Raw genomic sequence first — 20,205 nt, forward strand, 5'->3', positions numbered from 1 at the left:
ATTCAGATTTTGGCCCACTGTGCCTGTTTCAGTAGAGAAATATAGGTTAGACTTGCATAAGTCATTACAGATATTGAATCACAGTAACTGCAGGACAGAATAAATAGGAATGCATTGTGACTATCCCTTTAAGATGAAACAAGCCTATTTATATTGAAATGGTGATAAAACTCTTAAATGCCACAGGCCCCCCACCCCCCGACCAAAATTTTCTGTTTCAATGTTTTCTAGTTTCAGGTTATGTCCTTTACCATTAACCCTTAAAACTTACATTTCCATATGGTGAACTTGACGGCGCCACCGCCATCGACAAAAACTCACAAGGTTGTCTCCCATTCCACTAAAGTGGATGAGATAAAAAAATATATTAATTGTGGAATGATTCCACAAAGGAAAAGCATTTATTTCATTGATGTGCCAATATTTTAATTCAAACAACACTTTTTTAATAGCACCTGTCTTATTTATGTTGAAGACTGGCAAAACACTTTTGCCTACAATTACATATTACCATATACCGTTTCAGCATGCTTCAGTCATTAATTAACCTCACATGAGCATGTGACTTTAACTACCAAAATTACATACACAGAATATAATAGAATACTAAATCAAATAGAAACTGCCAGCTGTCATTATGGGTCTAATACAGTCAAACTTGCTAAAGTGACCACGTCAATTAGCAGACTTACTGCAACAAGAGCTCCGCAATGCGGAGCAATATACGCCCAAAGGTATGACCTTTGACCCCTAAGTGTGACCTTGACCTTGAAGCTAGCCATCTGAGACATGCACTCTGCATGTCGTCTCGATGTGGTGAACATTAAATTTTGTGCCAAGTTTCTTTAAAATCCTAGCAGTTCAAGAGTTACAGAGTGGACACAAAACAAACTCATATGACCTTTGACCCCTAAGTGTGACCTTGACCTTGAAGCGAGCAATCCCAAACATGCGCTCTGCACCTCGTCTCGATGTGGTGAACATTTGTGTCAAGTTTCTACGAAATCCTTAGAGTTACAGAGCGGACACGAAATAGCTAACGGACGGATGGACAGACGGACACCGGCATCATAACATAATACGTCCCTTTGGGCGTATAATAAAATACCTCTTTTTCAGATCTATTTTGTGTTGTTAAATAACAAATTATGTTGTATTAGCAGACCATTTGTGTTTAGATACCACTTTATTTTTCTTCCCTAAGGTGGACTCTTAATGCAAGTTGTACTGTACCTTAAAAATGTCTTATAGTACATTAATTAAGACAGATTTGTATATAATGAGTGATATAAAAAAACTTGGATTACACTAAGAGAGACATGCACTTCAAGAAAGGTTATATTTCACAGTATAATTTTCTTTACAGATCAGACAAATAGTTGAATTAGGAATAACTCTCCGAGATCTTGGACGCATTCTTCTTTACATTAGGTGAGTACAACAGAGAGATATATGTGATCAGATACGTGAACTTGACAACTTCCTGTGAAAGCATAAATACGCAAGACCAAAGTGCGTGTGAATAACTAAGGGCAACTGGAAAAGAGACGTATCATATAGATATTTGGTGAGGCAACAAATACATGTATACTCTTGGATATCAAGATGCTATACTAATAATACTGTTTCTAACTTGTTTTGATTTTTTCGCACTAAAGGTCAATAAAGACACAACTTTAATGATAATTTTACAGATTTTTTTTAATTTCTTGAAAAACACCAAGCACTGGTAATTATGCACAGTGTATGTATTTTATATTTGTCATTACTTGAGAATACATGGTTTTTAACAACCAGTACTTTTACAGAAACTTTACCTAATTTCCTCTCATAGATGATCGTACATTGTTTAACCAGACTGGTGTTTCAATATAGTGAACTGTATTCGGTCTATGGTTATTCAAATTTCAAATACCAGTAGTATATCATAGTTAGCTCAGTATCTTTAATTCTAAGGGACTGAGGATTTTGCTTGGGGATAACCAAAATTCAAATTGAGACAGGTGTTATTCATTATAAGGTAACCTCATACACATGAACAATAAAAGTAACATATGAGCCGTGCCATGAGAAAACCAACATAGTGTGTTTGCGACCAGCGTTTGCGCAGTCTAGTCAGGATCCATGCTTTTTACTAATGTTTTTTCTAATTGCAATAGGCTTTGAAAGCGAACAGCATGAATCTGACCACACTGCCCGCATGCGCAGGCTGGTCTGGATCCATGCTGGTCGCAAATGCACTATGTTGGTTTTCTCATGGTGTGGCTCACATGATATTTTGAGAGTGCTAACCAATCTGAAATGCAACTTTTCATCATTCAAGATAACTGTGCTTAACACAGGAAAAATCTTAATAGTAGAAAATACGTTGTTCTTGGGTTGGATGAAAAACTATCATAACTCAATGAAATTGGTATTTATGCACTCAATTTAGCAAAACTTGTGTGAAAAAAACATTCAGCCCACTGAACACCATTCAAACCAACAATCAAACACAGCAATATGAACAGAACTGAAAATGTGCACATGCAAAAATATAAATATCACATTGCTCGTGCATAGTCATGCAGGTTCTGTGTTTTGTTTTTTTGGTCATACAGGCTGGTCAGAATTGGTACACTCAATACCAATACAATGCATCTTCAAAACTGTTCTTTTTTCACAAAATTGATCCCTGATACATTCGTACCTCTTTTTCCTCAAACAGAAATAAGCTCTCTGATCAATTTAAAATTTCCCTACAAGAAATCAGTTTATCTTTAATATGTGAGGAACAGTGAGATTATAATTATGTTAAACTGTTCAATAAAAAATTTGAATATAGAAAAAAGTTTTTTTTTGTTTTGGCCTCCTCAAATCTCATGACAACCAAATGTGATCTTGTTCATCAATAGGGTCACTAGCTCTCTACTCTGGTCTTGGCATTTGATACACTGATCACAGTGACACATGATTTCACCAGAAAACACCCAGTTTCAATTCTGTACCAGTAGTTTATTATTACTTTGTTCTAAAAGCATTTTTCATTGAACATTTGCTTCTTTAACTGTTTGAGAAGTTCCTTGTTTGACACTACAAAGACCATGGAAAAATGTTATGATCTATATACATGTATAGTATTATCCCCAGGTGTTTTTATGTCATTCTAACAAAATCTCTGAAAACTGCCAGCTCCCTCCATCTTTCTATCATCTAAACCCCTACACCACCCACTAGGAAACATCATGCTGGTCTTGATCTACATCTGAGCAATAACATTTTTCTCCCTTGAAAGTCCCTTTTGATATAAACCCAACTCCTGTTAACTGCACCTCTTTAAAGCCAATGACATGTACTCTACAAATACTAAACACAGGTGTTTTCTTTCCCAGTAAATCAGTTTCTCAGATGTTCTCTTCAGAGCAACAATCTCTGTATAAGAAACAAATATCAGACTTCCCTTTTCGGTTTAATATTAGCTACTACTGGTATAATGCGGAATCGTTAATACTCATGGGGGATAAATTTTCATGGATTTCGCGGTTGCGTAAACCCACAAAATAAATCCTAGTAAACAAATAAGAAGTAATCATTTTGGCCAAATCCACGAAATTTTGTGCCTACTAATCAAATGACTTATTTCTGTCACAATCAATCAAGGATTAGGGCTATTTTATCAACACTGTGACTGATTCCCAAACTGAAACACGACATAGAACCTGTATGACCATAACAAAAAGGAAGAAACTAGCATGATCACTGAGTAACTAACATCTCAGACAAACCTCGACTCGTTTCATGGCCTTAATATATTTCTTTCTTTGTTGATCTTCCTGTTTTTGTCGTCTTTTCTACACATGCAGAAATTATAAAGCATTACTAAGCAACAAAACTATCACTGATATAGAAAACGCTGGGCAATTAGTTTTTTTTTCTTTTCTTTTCTTTTTTACTATCCTTTAAAGCAATTTCGCCATCCAGAAAACATTCTCTTAAGCATTAACAGACTATAATTAGCTTTAAAGACATTATCAGTACTACTTATGTTCCCTTAGAAACGTATTAAAATTAATGAGATGACGCATGAGATATGTACATACTGCCGAGAATAATGTCAGAAGACACCACCTGATCAGCTATACAGGCCTCTTTTGGACAGTGATTTTCACCATTAGGTCTGAGGGAACCAACTCATTTTCCATATGCCCACATTGTAATGTTTTGTGTTATGGGCCTTTCCTAACATTTAAACTTTTGATGCCAACTCCTCAGGAAGAAAGAGATATACAAGGCCTTTCATTAAACTGCAAGAAATATATCTGTTCAGAAACACTTTTGGGCACTTTTTTCTCTTTGAACTCCATTACCCATAGTCTGGCAGGCATTTTTTTCATGAAAAATGCTCCATTGTTAAAGCATGTCTATCTATCACCAAAAATGCATCAACCAAACTTATTTTAGCTGGTAAACATAATTTGAATTTTAACATATGAAATTAGATAGTTTGCAAACACATTCAACACATATTAAACCATTGCAAAACCACTTTACATCGAAATATACACTGCAAAATTCTCTATACATTTTCAACTAATTAGAGGCCCTGTGAGTTGCTTCCTTCACACCAACATTTTTCTCAGCATAGTAGAATGGAATTCAAGAACAGACAACTAATTGGACACAAATCACCTAGTGCACGCTTATCCCCCCTTTCTTTACAAAACTCATCAAATATATTTCTTGATTACAGATCAAAGTATTTCACCAAACAAAAAGGAAAGAATACTAAATATAAATACATTCATGTTTACCTAAAAATAAGAAATATAAAAAAAAAAAGTCTAAATCTATTTCAAACCATAAAATCCACAGGCAAACCCTCGAGTAAACGAAAGTCATGGCGGCCCTACACTGCTCACCTGAGATTCACAACTGACTGAAACAGTTTTGGCAAAGAGTCAAATGAGGAACATTTATGTGAAATTATTTTGAAATCTAGACAGCACTTTCTCACACAGAATTTCTCAAATTTTTAACATAGTGACCATCTTTCTTTACATTGTGGAATGAGTGGAATGAATTTCATAAAAGGTAGAAAGTAACCAAAGGTTCATGTGTGTGAAATTATTTAAAAATTGGATCAGCAATTTACTAAGAGATTTTTTTTAAGTTTTCCATATAGCCATATGGAGAACAGTAGCTGGTGACAATTTTTTTTCTTTTAAAAATCAACATGGCTTAAAGGACTTTGGTAGAGGGTCACCCAAGGAACACTTGTGAAATTATTTTGAAATTGGTCATGCAGTTTTAGAGGTGGAGATTTTCAAGGTTTTTCATTTAGAGAAAACTAGTAGCCAGGGGTTTCTGTAGTGAAGGTTTTTGAAAGTTCTTGCCTTTTGCTCACCAGGGCAACCAGAATTTCACATGCTTAGATTGGAATTAATTTAAAACATGTTTTGTGGTAAAAAAAAATTTGTAGGAACTGTGGATGATAGATTGATGACAGACATTCAATGATCCTAAAAGCTCACCATAACACCTCTTGCTCAGATGAGCTGAAATAAATGAACAACAAAAAAGATATCTGAAAGATATAAAAAAAAAATAGGAGAGACTGTAGCCTACAGGGTATGTACAACAGTAAAAGCAAAAAAAAATAATAAAAATTAAGAAATAACTGGCATGCTAGAATTAGCACAAACCTCAAGCAGTTGGTGCGCTCTCATTTCCTGCTTCATTCGTAGTTGCTCATCACGTTGCTGTCTCTCACGCTCACGCAAAACCCGCATCTGTTCTCGCTGTTTCTTCTTCTCTAAAACTAGTAATAAATATATCTCATTTTTAAATTGATATTTGAAATTCAGGGCACAGTTTTTTGAAATTCACAGTACAGTTTTGTGATATTCAGCGCAAATATTTGAAATATCTATTCAAAGAAATGGAATATTCCATGTCAAAATGTATGTGATATTCAGCGCTTATGTTTGTGATATTTCATTGTAGATGTATCAACAGGTATGTGATATTTAGAGTTCAGATATTCAGTGTAAAATGAGGAGTGTGATATCAAATACTCAGATTTACGGTATCTATTATATGTATGTTTTATTCAATACGTGACATTCAGTGTACACACGTAAAATTCAATATGTAAACATGGAATGCAAATAATTTCTTTTCAGAACAATGCTCTTCTCACTTTATTAAGTAATGCCAAAGTTAACAGAATTATATACAAGGGTCACCAACTTTTGTTCTTATCCAGCCTCTTAGCCACAAAAACAAACAAACAAACTAGTTTTTATAAGACAGCTGAACAAAGAAAGGATGTAATACTCAATTCTAACATGGCTCGATTTGACTGCCAGTAAAACAAGGTCAAGCTATGTACTTTCTGTGAAAAACAACAATTGATGTGTGGACCAGAAAGAGAGCATTGTGATGTCTATTACGATGTCAACTGCCTCATGACGTCTGGCTCATTACTACTCAGATAAATGAAGTCAGCACAATTTTGAACATGTAAGAATGAAAACAACCAAGGTCTTCTTGTGGCTTATCATCTAATTTACTAAGGTTCATCGTTCATACGCTAAGATATTTAACTACTTGGGCTAACAGCTTGGTGGTTTAATTCCTGTGCATCTGGACTCCAACTTGTGATCAATCAGGTGACAGACCACACAAAGGCCTTGAATATCTAACAAACAAACTTCTTACTTTTCATTTGTTTGGCTCGTTTGAGAAGCTCTTTCTGTTGTTCCCTCTCTAATCTCTTCTGAAACTGCATCTCTGCCACCTTCCTCGCCATCTCTGTCAAACATATACAAGCATAGGATAGTTTCTAAAAGATATTAACATACCTAATAGACACAGACAAATTTAGGACGCTTGACACAGCTACTGTTTCACTACTGTATGTATCATTCTCAAATCTAATCTTACATAATTAATTTACAAGAATTTTACAATTGGTTTAATCCTTATCGTGCTGGATGCGACTGATTCTGCCTTTGTGACCAGTGTAGATCATGATCAGCCTGCACATCCGTGCAGTCTGATCATGATCTGCACTGTTCGCCATTCAGTCAGTATCTTTTTGGTGAGCACCCCTTTTAACAGTTAATGGTACTGTCGAAATTGAAAGATGGACAAGTCTATTATAGAAATTCAGCAGGGTGAGGATTAATACCATTTTTCGGCGACGCCGTCTAAAGTTTTCGTTACCTATGCCACGTGACTTTAGTTTGCAAATCAAACTACTTGATAACGCATTATAGATAATTTATCAAAATGGAAGATTTATGCAACGCTCTGCCTGATTGGACGAGAGTGTCAATTTCTTTCACTCTGTTGATTGTGCTACGCTGAGTGAAATGTAGACAAAGCGTTTATCCTAGACGACGCTGTTCACAGTTTTAAAGCTAACTTTGGCTCAGTATATTTAGCAAGAATATTGATATATCTCAAAATGATGAGTAAGTTTAATAAGTATGATAAAAACCTGTTCAAATACCAACATATATCAAATTAAACAAAGAGCTGAATACGGTCTGCGTATCACATGAATAAGGGTGTGATAAGAGTCTTTTATGTAGAGAAGTGCTTTTTAAAATTGTCGTCTGTATATGAAAAGATTTCTTGCTTTGGTGACTTATTCAGACTGCATATTAAAATGAGTACTTGTTTGCTTCGATATATTTGTTATAAATTATTTAACTGATTTATTATATATGAATATTTTTCTTTAGTATGCAAATATTGAACACAGTTGAAATCTGTTTTATTATATATATGCTATATAATGACTGAATCTCATTACTCTGAAATGAAGGTACGCTGCATACAGTGTATCTATGTGATATGACTACGGGTCAAACTTTGCTTATGAAACAGAAATATTGAAATAATTACAATTGTATGTTTTGCTTGACCTTCACTTTTTTATAGGTATGACGTCATTGTCCAAAGATTCATGAATAGCGAATATGCATTTGTTAAAGCGGGATCAGTTGGCATATTTTAGAAATAAATAAAAATAATAAATAAAAAATCCTTAAATTGATTTTTTTCTCATGTATTCTGATCAAACTTGATTTGTAGCATCTTTATTAGGCCCGCAGCCAACTTTGTTCAGCTGGGACATTTAACCCCTTTTAGGGGCTGCTAGAGCTAAAACTAGCAATGCCTTTATATAGCATCTCATGAACAGCTTGGTGGATCTTTGTCATACTTGGTCTGGAGCATCATTATAAGGTCCTCTTCCAAATTTATTTATATGGGAACTTGGGCCCTATTAGGGACCACTATAGCTAAAAGTAGATATGCCTTTCTTCGCATTAACCACTAAAATGTAATGGATTTTTATCAAACTCGAGCTAAAAATATAAACACGTTTAATGACCTCTTCTCATGAACCGCTTCATGAATCTTCATCAAACTACTGCTGTAATTATTTGTCTAAGGATAAACGAAACAAAATTGCAACCCTACGAAACCTTTGCGAAAAATTAAAAGAGAACCATTTAAATTGTTCAAGTGCGGTATTTAGTTTTGCAATTTGAAAAGTGTTAGATGAAAGATAAATGTTAGATGAAAAATTCATAAACTTCTTTCCTTAATACAATTCGCCGACCATCATCTTTAAAGATATTTCTTGTTTGGATGTATTTCAGATATGTTACAGCAGTCAGTTAACGTAACTACCAGAATTCCCAATGCCTGGACCAGTTGTAACTAGTTCTTCTCCGCATGAATCAGAGACTGAGGATAAAGTCCGTCCACTGCTCTCTGTCAAATGGTCAGGGGCATCATCTGCCTTATCAAGAGATCAAACTCACAACCTATACCCACTGAGCTAACAGGGCCAGCTTTATGTGTAATTTTACCCCTCCAAGCATTATTTCAGACAAGAGCAGACAAATGAGTAGAACCCCATCCCTACTGTAAGCCAGCTGGATGTGTTCTTCACTTGAAGACTTCTACATCTCAAGCAAAGTTTAGAACCTGCTTCAGTGAGGGCAAAGTGATTCGAAGTCAGTAACCTTAACCACTCGGCCACCGAGGCCCTTATATGTACACTCTTTAGTTAATATATACGGTACAAAAGAAACAAATTTCCCTATAACTTTCATGCCCGTGGGTCACATACAATTCTACTGAATCATGCGTGTGCTTTTTATTATGCCTCAACATCATGTCATAAATGAGCAGATTTTCATGTATTGCTCAAACAACATTTGTTAACATGTTCAAACACCTGCTGTGGACAGAAATTGTCTTTATGGGATTTAATACTTCAAGCATGTATTTTATCATTTAATTTGAACTGAAAATGGAAATACAGCTAAACAGTTTAGTTAATGAAACATCTTCAGCCCCTTTACACTTTAAATCTATACCCTGATGAAAACTATAAATTTCCAAAAAATCCAAATATCATATTGCATCATTTCTTTAAATATGGGGCTTTAATTCAAAGCCTAGATCATGTCTCTGTACTGGTATAGGTATCAAAATAAAATTTGCTATAAACCTTGCTGCTCCAGTTTTTGCTTCATTTTATTTTCGATCATTTGTCTTGCCATTATCTGCTGCATCTTTAGCTTTTCTCGTTTCTTCTGGTTCTCGATCTTCTTCAAGCGTCGACTCACTGTCACAGATAAACGGTCCTTTATCTCCGATTCTGACAACTTAACAAAACCCTAGAGAAATAAATAACAAAAGGTCTTGTCACATAAGAGATAGCCAATACTGTTAATCAATCTATACACATTTAGTATTTAAAAATCCACCCTTTCAGAAGAACAATATACATGTATACAAATAGTAATACCGGTAATCAAAAACTAACGTTATTTTACAGTTACCAGCTGCTCAAACTTATATGAGGATAAGCTTGTCAGTTATCAAAGGTTCTGGGGGATCCAAACATAGAACATTACAGTGAATGGCTGGGGACTATATAATAGGGGTTGCTTAAATCAGAGCTGGTGCTTGCGCAATAGATGTTTGCGACAAGCAGTGTTTTACTGTAGTTTATATTTTATACATACATGTATGATATTACATTTCTATTGTACTTTAAGCCTTTCTACATATTTCACAGATTACCAAAACAGGGGCTGATTACTTGGCAATTGTAATTGATTAAACTACAATTACTTGACAATTAGTCTGATTAAATTAAATCACTGCTTACACTATTCTGCACAGCTATAATTAGATTACTGATGACTTGACATCTGTAATTGTGATTACATTTGTGATTACTGATTACATTTATTTTGAAAATAGGCAATAATTTATTCATACAATGGCTGAGGCACCAAACTCTTGTTAAATTGTTAAATCATTGTCAAAGAAGTTGGAATATGAAATTTTTAGGGTAATGTACAATAAATGTATATGATAAAACACGACTTCAGTAGATTGAATGATTGCCTATAAGAACTCAAATACTTGAATTTAGAGATATTCTACATACTGCAAAGATTACACAGTCATGACTAACATTTTTAAGAGCTTTTCTTCATATATTACAGATTACACAGTCATGTGTTTTTACATGTAAATATTGTTCAGAACTGCATCAGTCACTATAGTTTAACTTTTTATGTAGAGGGTTTTTTTTGTGAACAAATAATTAAATCAAGAAAATTGGGTCATGTCCGGTGGGGTGTTGGGTGGGGGGGTGGGTGGGTGTGTGGTTGTCCCACACTCATCAAAGTCCAGTGTTGACATTTTTTTCAAGTTATATATTTATTATCATGTGCTTTTTACAGTGCACAGTATTTTAACACATATATTCATGAGTACTCACATTTTCACCGCCACCAACTCTAGCCTCATAGAAGTCCCCTACATTGACCTTGGTGTTGAAGGAGAACAGGTCACGTCCCAGATCCTGCACATTGTTACGCTCAATATACTGAAAAGAAAAATGATAACTGAGGAACTACAGTTTCATTGAACGTTTCTGTATAAAGTTTTTCCTCTTTAAATTTTCAAAATATCGTCATAGTTTTCGAAATTATCATCAAAAATGATTATGATTGGGTAGATCTATTTGCTACTGTAAATTCTAGACATTTTCCAAGAATCTTTGAAAATTTCATTTTTACTTTATTTTGTTGATTGTTATAAAGCTTTCTGGGCATCTTAATTAGCCGAAAAGCAACATTTCCTTGTAAAATATTTGTAAAATTTTGAAAAACAATTTTTTTAGAACTATAATGGCCTCGAATGATACAGGAAAAATTCTCTTTTTGGCCATAAAATTGACATATTGAAAATATTTTAAGAATTAAGAAAGATCCTGCTGCCACCCCTAGAGATCTTTAAAATGATGTATAACTTGTATCTGGATCTTGCAAACTAAGGATGCAATTAATGAAAAACACTGTTATGAATTGGGTGGCCCCCAAGTATAAATCGTTTACCCGAGAGTTTTAATGTTCTTTCTGTTTTGTATCATAGCCATCCATATATGGTAGTTGTAGGCGTTCCACATTGCCATATACAGCAGTTCAGTGAGTACTTAAAATCCTTGCTTTACAAATGTGTAAAGCCCAGGTAAAATAAACCAACACTAGAGCAGAAAATCAATAAAATACACTTCGCTGTCTACTGTTCCAGACACGCTTGCATACTTTCCTATCCAACAGTGCGGTAACTAGCGTGCGGGTACTAAGTACTTGCACACTTTTAGTTACCGCACCCTGTACTCAGTGTATACGAATTACCTGCACCAAATTTGTTAAGAAAAAACACCGAGCTATGATACAATATTTATATTGACATACCCTCATTACATCTGGAATTGTTTTCATCTTCCTTCCACATGGAGCAAAGTACCATACTTCTCCGACTATCCCGCGTCGTCCATATGAGTGTATATTTGTCTGTCGTTTCCAGCCTTTACTAAGAGGGATCTTTATCTTGTCATCATCTAACACAACATGTCTTCTCTTTATCGGTCTCTCCCCACCTATCAAATTACAATATATTCTGTGAATTTACTTTGATCAAAATATTGTGTTATTCAGCTTTTATCAGTTAACATCTCAACGATACCTCTCAATGACTTGCCACTCCTGTGGTAGCCAGTCTACATCAAATCATCAGTTTTTATGTTTGTTTGGAGCCATTTATCAACATTATTTCAGTTATATAATAGCAGGCGGGTAACTTAACCAGTGTTCCTGGATTCTGTACCCGTACTTCCCAGTTCTCCTCAAGTAACTGCCAACTTCTCCACGTTCATCACAGGTAGAGGACAAATGATTTCAGACACAATGTCCTCTATCAAATCTTCATGGAGAACATACCCCTCACTCTGGAATGAAACTCATGACCCTATGATCCATAGATCTGAACTATCCCTATTAAGCCAAGCAGACTGGCTATGTTATATCAGAACAGTGAAACACTAAAAATAGACAAGTCACTATAAACTTGAAAGTCAGTAAAACTTCAGCTAATATCTCTAACCAGAATAAACCAAGTCAACCAACTCTGACAAAAGGTTTGCTTTAAACTGATATGATTTAAACTGATTTTGAATACATAATGTTTTAATTTCGCTGGTCATACAAGAAAGAAGATTGTAATATCTTCACATATTATATTCTATTGCGCCTTAATTTTCAACACTGCCATTTAAAAATCAAACATTAGGGAAGGCAGATTTAAAGCAGTACTCATTTCAATTGGTCTTACCATCAGAGTCAGCTTTCCTCTTCCCATTATCATCACTGTCAGAGTCACCCGTGTTGTCCATTTCTGACCCACTCAAACTTCCATTCTCTGAAAAGGAAAAATTGTTCATCATATTCAAAATTTACATGATGATGTTTCTCTTTTCAGTAAGTTTAATCATCTAACTCAGATATCGAATTCTTGCGATAATTTTCACAACAGCATTACTGTAATCTCTATTCTAACAAAATGAAGAAGAAAGCTCGTAAAAATTTGCAAAAAAACAATGGTGGACATGCAGACAAGCGATAAATTGAACAGTATGATTTCAATTGCCATGTGACATTCTGCTCCTAGTTCTAAAGAGCACAAACAAAGCAGAAGAGGGAAAAACGCATTAATCTCAAGTTCAAAAATTGATGATGAGGGTTATTTTATTACAATATAATGGGTTCTTTCACATGCTACTAAATTTACTTTATCTATGATAATTCAGATGCTTAAATATTGGCCTCACATAATAACAAACTATCAGGTTAGTTTTTTACTTGTCTCCATGAATTCATAAAAATACAAGTCACATAAAATCAAGTTTTCTTCTCTTACATCAAATCTGTCAACTTTCACAGCACATAAAAGACCCTGGTATATCTTGTGGTGAAAAAGCTGTGACATGACTGCACTTTTCTTATTATCACATACCTATATCATTAGAATCCAGAGCTGAACTACCATTACTGTTAGTATCGTGAAACATGTCCTTCACCTTGGACATCTGGTCCCCATCATCACTAGCTGATGCATCTTTACTGGTACCTGGCTCCTGAAACGGGCATAAAAATATTTTCATTTCGGTTTATGGCTCCAGAAAAACAAAAAACTATTTTATCATAAAGTTATTATTCAATGTTCACTTCAGAGACCCATCTAAAACCTCTAGCATTTGATTGGTTGATTCTGAGCTCATTCTTGAAAATGACAAATGGCAGTGTTGCATTTTGAGCTGGTTCTTTAGATTTGGTTGTATAATCATGGAACCAATTCAAGGCTCTTTTAGTCTTATAAGACAAATAACACAACTGATACCTGATAAATATATTGCAAAGCTCCTGTAATTCAAGTATATTATTACATAATTTATCAATTTAGTTCTAGAAAGAAACAGCTATTTCATAATATTTTCATGTTGACATCTCAAATAGTTTACTTTTAAATGAATACCGAGCAATCTGATTTTCCTTGTGAAACATCTAAATTTGTCAATGTAAGGTCTTGAAAGAGATAAAAAAAAAATCTCTAAGGATCTGTTTGCAATAAACTGAAGTTGTGAAATGAAGAAATTGCAAAATCCTAAATATTGCCTAAAAAATAAATAAAGATTAAATTTAAAGTGCAAGGGATGCCTGATAATGCCTGATAATAAGCTGACTTTATAAGTAAGCCATCCTCAAGTCTTTTATAACATTGAAAGAATTTTTAAAATTGGATTTATACTCATAATGATATGGCAGTTTGAAATTTAAGAAAATGGCTGATCATGAAGGCAGCCACTGTAGTGTGTTGATGAAAATGAATTCTTTATTTAGCAAATAACCTTTTTAATAGGTTAATTTCTAATGTTTCATAAGTGTAAGGTGTAAAACGTAATTCCTTTCAATATAGTTGGAAAAAATAAAGAAATTATTTTACAGGAATAAGGTAATACAGTTCAAATTATATATCATGAAATTGAATAAACTTGCCATGGAAAAGTTGTCATGGAAACAAAATGGCTGCCATTTCAATCAAATATTTAAATGTTCTTAACTTTTTTAACTTTAAGCCGATTTTGAAAACTTTTTCACTCCCCTAAATGATTTGAGAAATCCCAGCACAAAGAATTATAAGAACAATATTGCCTTTCCCTTAAACTGAACTGTTGGTGTGTTCTGTCAGCAAATATAATGGAAGCCTAATTATTAAAGAAATGTCACAAGTGTGTGATGGCCTAAAATGAAACCTCATATTGACATTAAATTCACGAACAGCGAAAAAGAAAGGTGTTGACAACACATCTGTTAAGGACAGTCCTGAACATTTATTATTACAAGTTTCCTAATATAGTCCAACTCTGTTAAAATAAATAGAGGATATTTGTTTGTTTTGACTGAATATGGAATATATCTCACTTCGAAGTGAGAAAATTTCAAATATTTTCACCAGCACGTAGCGCAAGTGAAAATGTGATAATTTTCTCACTTTGAGGTGAGATATATTCCATATTCATGAAAAACAAACAAATTTTCTTTTTATTTTATGCTTAATTACGTTGAGATGTGCATTTTGCAACAAATTTTAATCTCAGCGCGGGAAACAGGCGCACGTAAACAGACATGACGTCAGACGTGTTGTGATGTTAGAAAGACGCACACAACATAAAGTTCCATTTTATTTTATTTTTTGCTGCATAATGCTATGAAATTCTCATTAAGTAAAATAATTTGAATCGAGAAATATACTATTTAGGAACAAAGTGAGACTACAATTTTCATCCTGTTTTAAGCAAATAATTTAAAATTCATACACAATCTACAAGTGGATCGGAGCTATATCTCTCACAGTGTGAAAATATAGATTTCATATTTTCACAGTGTAAGTGATGAGATATAAAAACATTTAACTGATAGAATACAGTACTACTGTTTGCAGATCAAATTGCCCCTTCAACTTTTTTCAAATCGATAGAGTTGCACGTTTACGTCACAAAACTGTGAAGCTGAAGCTATTTTTGGTGTAATCCTGACAGGTTAACCCCGCCTTGTCAGCAATAAATTATCCATTCACCTTGTCGTGAAAGTTTTTTTTTTTTCTGTATCTTGACGTCACACAAAGCGTGAGCTCTGACTCTATCTTTGAAGTTTTACCGTACTTGCATACATTGTAAAGTGCAATAAGGTGATAAGGGATATGCTTTATAAGTAGAATTAAATATTTCAATTACGTATAAATGAAAACAGCGTTTTTGTTTGTTATGACAATTATTATCGACGGAATGTCCATCTAGATCTACGCAAGGTATATTTATAGAAAGGTAGGCCTATCATTGAACCTTCAAGCTACATAACACTTGTAGATCTAGTTGCCATATCCATAAAACTGATTTATTTGATATTCAAACTTTTGCAGAGTCTTCCGTAGCTTAACTACCGCACATCTAACTCCTTTATAATCAGATCAAGTTTTTTTTATATTTTATTTGTTTGGTGGGTTTACGTGTATGTGAATTTATCTACTATTTATTTGAAGTCGTTTTAACACTATTTCAGTTTTTTACATACAGGGAGTTGATAAGCCTTGTCTTCGTACATGGAAATAACCATTTATAGACTCAAATAAGTCAAAATAATTCGACGTTTATTTATTTTATATTTGTGACGGTCACTCTAAAAGGACCAAAATAATTGAGTATAAATAACAGCACGTACGCCATTTGGTTTTATCGCTTGCACTTTATGTGTAACGTTAATCGTGTTAAGGGGAATTATGATAACTTTTATGCCTACATAAATTAATGAGGAATTGAAATTGATTAGTCTAAATAATAATACCTCGGATAGACAGATTTTACATTTTGAAATTCTACGTTGTCTACCTAAAGGGGATATCGACCAGTCAAAAAATATAACAATATTCAACTCTCGAGTACAATTATTTGGACTACCGTTTGATACATGTAAGTTTTATTTGAATTTATCTCATATTCGCAACAAAATCAGCATTTAAACCCAAATCTAGCGATGACAATTTCTTTCGAGTGGAGAAAATAGCTTGTAACTGTTTCCTAGGATCGCGTCAAATTAGTTAGACTAAGACTCGCATATTCCGTAAGAAATTGCCGACTTTTTTCAACTAAAGAGGCATGGTCGGTTCCGGGAATCGAACTTATGCCCTTCAATCAATGATGAGCGAATCCAACAACTCGAGTCAGTCACGTTTTATAATTGTTGTGAAAACTAAACACGGAATTCATTATTTAAAAGAAAAGTCTGCAGCAAAAGGTACTGCATGAAATTTAGGCAGAAAAAAACCTGTAATAAATAAGAGTGTCTTTTTTCACACCTGTGCTATCTAAATGTAGTGTGCATTGTGGCAAGATTCATTTAAATTTTAAATGTAGATTAGATCTAGTACATCTGTTACAATCCGTTTAAACACCCGTTCCAACAGTAATTAAATCATCATTTCTCGGTCACATCGGTCATGCAAGTTCATTCAGTATTGTTTTACTCGTATCGATCGGAAAGGCGGAGTTACCTGTATAGACGAGATCCAAAAATAGCTTCAGCTTCGCTGCTTTTGTGACATAAAGGTACAAGTCTATCGATTTAAGAAAAGGCAAAAGGGCAATTTGATCTGCAAACAGTAGTATTTCATTAGTAAGCATAAAATAAAAACTGTAATCTCTCATATATGAATATTCCAATAATGACTATACATGTACATGTAATTATAAAAAGTGAGTATGTGGATGAATAAGGATGTATATGAATGTTTTGACCACCCATGTGTATGGAGAACAAAGAAAGCAAACTACATACCTGTTCTTCACCAGTGTCTGCTGACTGGGCATCATCCCCTCCATTTTTGGCTGCAAGTTCCGCCATCATTTTCAGTTTGTCAGCAATCTTGTTTGGACTTCTGCGTCTCACACCAGTTTTTCCCACAGTTTTATCACCGTGAACAGAGTTGAGTTTAGTCCCTTTACTGATCTTTTCATTTCCAGCCGATTTTATCATTTTCAGCGCTATTTCTTGTTGTTTTAACTCAAGTTCTAGCTCACGTTTCAATCTCTCTTGACGTTTCTCTTCCTCCTGAAAATTTAATAATAGCGTACCTTTCTATTCTACTTACAGAATAGTATCTGATGTCAAGAGCACATTTCATCCCTTGAAAGTGTAATGCTGGCCGCAAAGTTGTTTGATCCCGCAGATGGCACAATTTGCCGCACTCCAACCTGCACAAAAGTGCACTCATTTTGTGACTTCTTATTTTTGGTTTACCTTATTTCAACTGTTACTGTTACAACTGTTGTTGCTGTTATGTTTTATTTAACTGCATTAATCATTTAACAATCTGTCAAAATTTGGCAGAGATAAAAACAAACAAGAGGGTCACTGACTCTAAATACTCACCTGTACAAGGCTTCAAGTGCATTTGTATAATGTAATGGTACAAGTACAGAGTTAGGTTTCTTCTATGTTAGCCTATATTATATACATGTCACACAATTTTTAAAGTTTCCACTGTATACATATAGGGAAAAGTAACCACGCTCTCTGGCAGCCATGTTTTTTGACAAATCAAAATAATCAGAAGGTCACAGAAGGAGCATTTGTGTAAAATTATTTTAAAATCAACCAGCAGTTTCACAAAAGAAGATTTTTTAAATTTCCACCATATACATATAGGGAAAAGTGACCACGCCCTCCTGGCAGCCATGTTTTTTGACGAATCGGAATAATTTGAATAATCTTGGTAGAGGGTCACACAAGGACCATTTGTGTAAAATTATTTTAATATCGGGCAAGCAGTTTCACACAAGAAGATTTTTAAAGTTTCCACTATATACATATAGGGAAAAGTAACCACGCCCTCTGGCGGCCATGTTTTTTGATGAATCAAAATAATTTGAACAATCTTGGTAGAGGGTATCACAAGGACCATTTGTGATAAACTATTTTAAAATCAGGGCAGCAGTTTCACACAAGATTTTTTAAATTTCCACCACATACATATAGGGAAAAGTGACCACATCCCCTGGCGGCCACGTTTTTTGACGAATCTGAATAATTTGAAAAATCTTGGTAGAGGGTCATACAAGGACCATTTGTGTTAAATTATTTTAAAATTGGGACAGTAGTATCACACAAGAAGATTTTTAAAGTTTCGACTATGTATATCCACGCCCCATGGCCACCATGTTTTTTGACGAATCGGTAAAATTTGAATAATCTTGGTAGAGGGTGACATAAGGACCATTTGTGTGAAATTACTTCAAAATCGGACCAGTGGTTTAGGAGGAGATGTCGTTTGAAGATTTTTCTATTTATAGCTTTGGTGGCCCCTATGTGCAACCAAGCGGAACCATTTGAACAACTTTGGTACAGGACCACCCAAGTAACATCATGGCCAAGTTTCATCAAAATCCATTCAGTGGTTTTGGAGATGTCATTTAAACACAACTGTTGACGACGGACGGACGACTTGACGGACGAACGGATGGACGCACGCACGCCAGACACAGCGTGATCACAATAGCTCACCATGAGCACTTTGTGCTTAGGTGAGCTAAAAAGACAGGTGTGGAGTTAGGAAAGATGTTGAGTATATAATAATCAACACTTTCAAAATCATACTATGTTTAACTAATCATTGGTATAAACAAACACTCACAATTCTGACATTTGCAGCTACCTTGTTCAGAAAGTATTGATTAATAAGAGAATAGTCTGCTAGGATTTTTAAAAGAATTATGACAAAACTTTATGTCAGGAAAACTTAACTATCCAATAAATCATGTTATGGTTGGAAATGTTCTAAGAAGAATGATATACTACTATAACCTACTTTACCATATTTAGTGAATTAATGCATGATTAAATGTGGCTACAATTTTTTACCCCTAATTCCTGTGCTGACATATAATTCTCCTGTGAGATCCTGGGTGGTCTCCCTCTCCTCTTTCTTCCTGATGGAGGTGGAGAGCTACTTCCTGTTTCAGACGTCCCAGAATTCTTAGTCTGCATCCTATGTCTGATCTGGTCTGCAATCAGCTTTTTCTTCAGGCTGTCAATATGGACTTTATCTGGTGGGGGTGTGGAGGCTGCACTGCTTGAAGCTACTGGCTTTGATGGTGACCGTCTGCTTGGTGAGGTGGAGGGGGTTCTGTTTGACTCGGCCTTTGGTGAAGGAGACGACTGTTGATATATTGCATTAATATTATGAGAAAACAAAAAATCATAACACAGCAATATCTACCCTTAATCACATGGCGAGTAAATGAGTTCATAACTTGTTTATGCAAGTTTTGTGAAAATGCTAAATCCAGATGTTTAAAACAAATTTTAGTCACATATTCATTTTTATTTCATCGAAAGTCTAAAACTCTAGAGAACTTCTATCATTTCTCTTTGTTAATTTAGTGAAATTAGTTTTCATTATGGCGAAATTACTGCAAAGTTACATTTCATAAATGAAAGACTTTGTGACATTGTATATACCAAATAATAAATGTATTATACAGCAAAGGATTTCTTGTCATGACTAGATAACATGTAATTTTAAATCAAATACTCTCTTTTTTTTAAAGTGCATCATGTTATGAAGTCATGTATGTATTACCTTCTTTGGTTTAGCAGCATCTTTGTCGAAGTTGATATCAAAAAGACTTGATACGGAACTCCTGTCTGAATGTGCCTCGCTGTCCAATCCATTACTTGTTGAACTCTCCTTCTGAAAGAAACAAAAACATGTCTCACCTAGAGTTCT

The 20,205-nt window shown here is 34.5% G+C and overlaps 1 protein-coding gene across 7 annotated transcripts in view; it reads right to left on the reverse strand.

Moving 5' to 3' along the window:
• LOC123559511 (bromodomain adjacent to zinc finger domain protein 2B-like) overlaps positions 1 to 20,205 on the reverse strand; it is a 90,855-nt gene that overhangs the window by 35,145 nt on the left and 35,505 nt on the right. For 3 of the 7 annotated variants that reach the window (XM_053552607.1, XM_045351394.2, XM_045351396.2), the window contains exons 5-16: positions 20,059 to 20,169; positions 19,338 to 19,634; positions 17,256 to 17,528; positions 13,381 to 13,501; positions 12,700 to 12,786; positions 11,784 to 11,968; positions 10,802 to 10,909; positions 9,515 to 9,683; positions 6,700 to 6,792; positions 5,682 to 5,797; positions 3,765 to 3,830; positions 272 to 340 (exon numbers count right to left, since the gene is read on the reverse strand). In XM_053552607.1, the coding sequence (XP_053408582.1) occupies positions 272 to 340; positions 3,765 to 3,830; positions 5,682 to 5,797; positions 6,700 to 6,792; positions 9,515 to 9,683; positions 10,802 to 10,909; positions 11,784 to 11,968; positions 12,700 to 12,786; positions 13,381 to 13,501; positions 17,256 to 17,528; positions 19,338 to 19,634; positions 20,059 to 20,169 (1,695 nt within the window). The remainder of the gene's footprint in view (positions 1 to 271; positions 341 to 3,764; positions 3,831 to 5,681; positions 5,798 to 6,699; positions 6,793 to 9,514; positions 9,684 to 10,801; positions 10,910 to 11,783; positions 11,969 to 12,699; positions 12,787 to 13,380; positions 13,502 to 17,255; positions 17,529 to 19,337; positions 19,635 to 20,058; positions 20,170 to 20,205) is intronic. The other 4 variants (XM_053552608.1, XM_053552609.1, XM_053552610.1 and 1 more) reach the window with 4 other exon arrangements.

Source organism: Mercenaria mercenaria, chromosome 10 (assembly GCF_021730395.1).
Source record: "Mercenaria mercenaria strain notata chromosome 10, MADL_Memer_1, whole genome shotgun sequence".
NCBI lineage: Eukaryota > Metazoa > Mollusca > Bivalvia > Venerida > Veneridae > Mercenaria > Mercenaria mercenaria.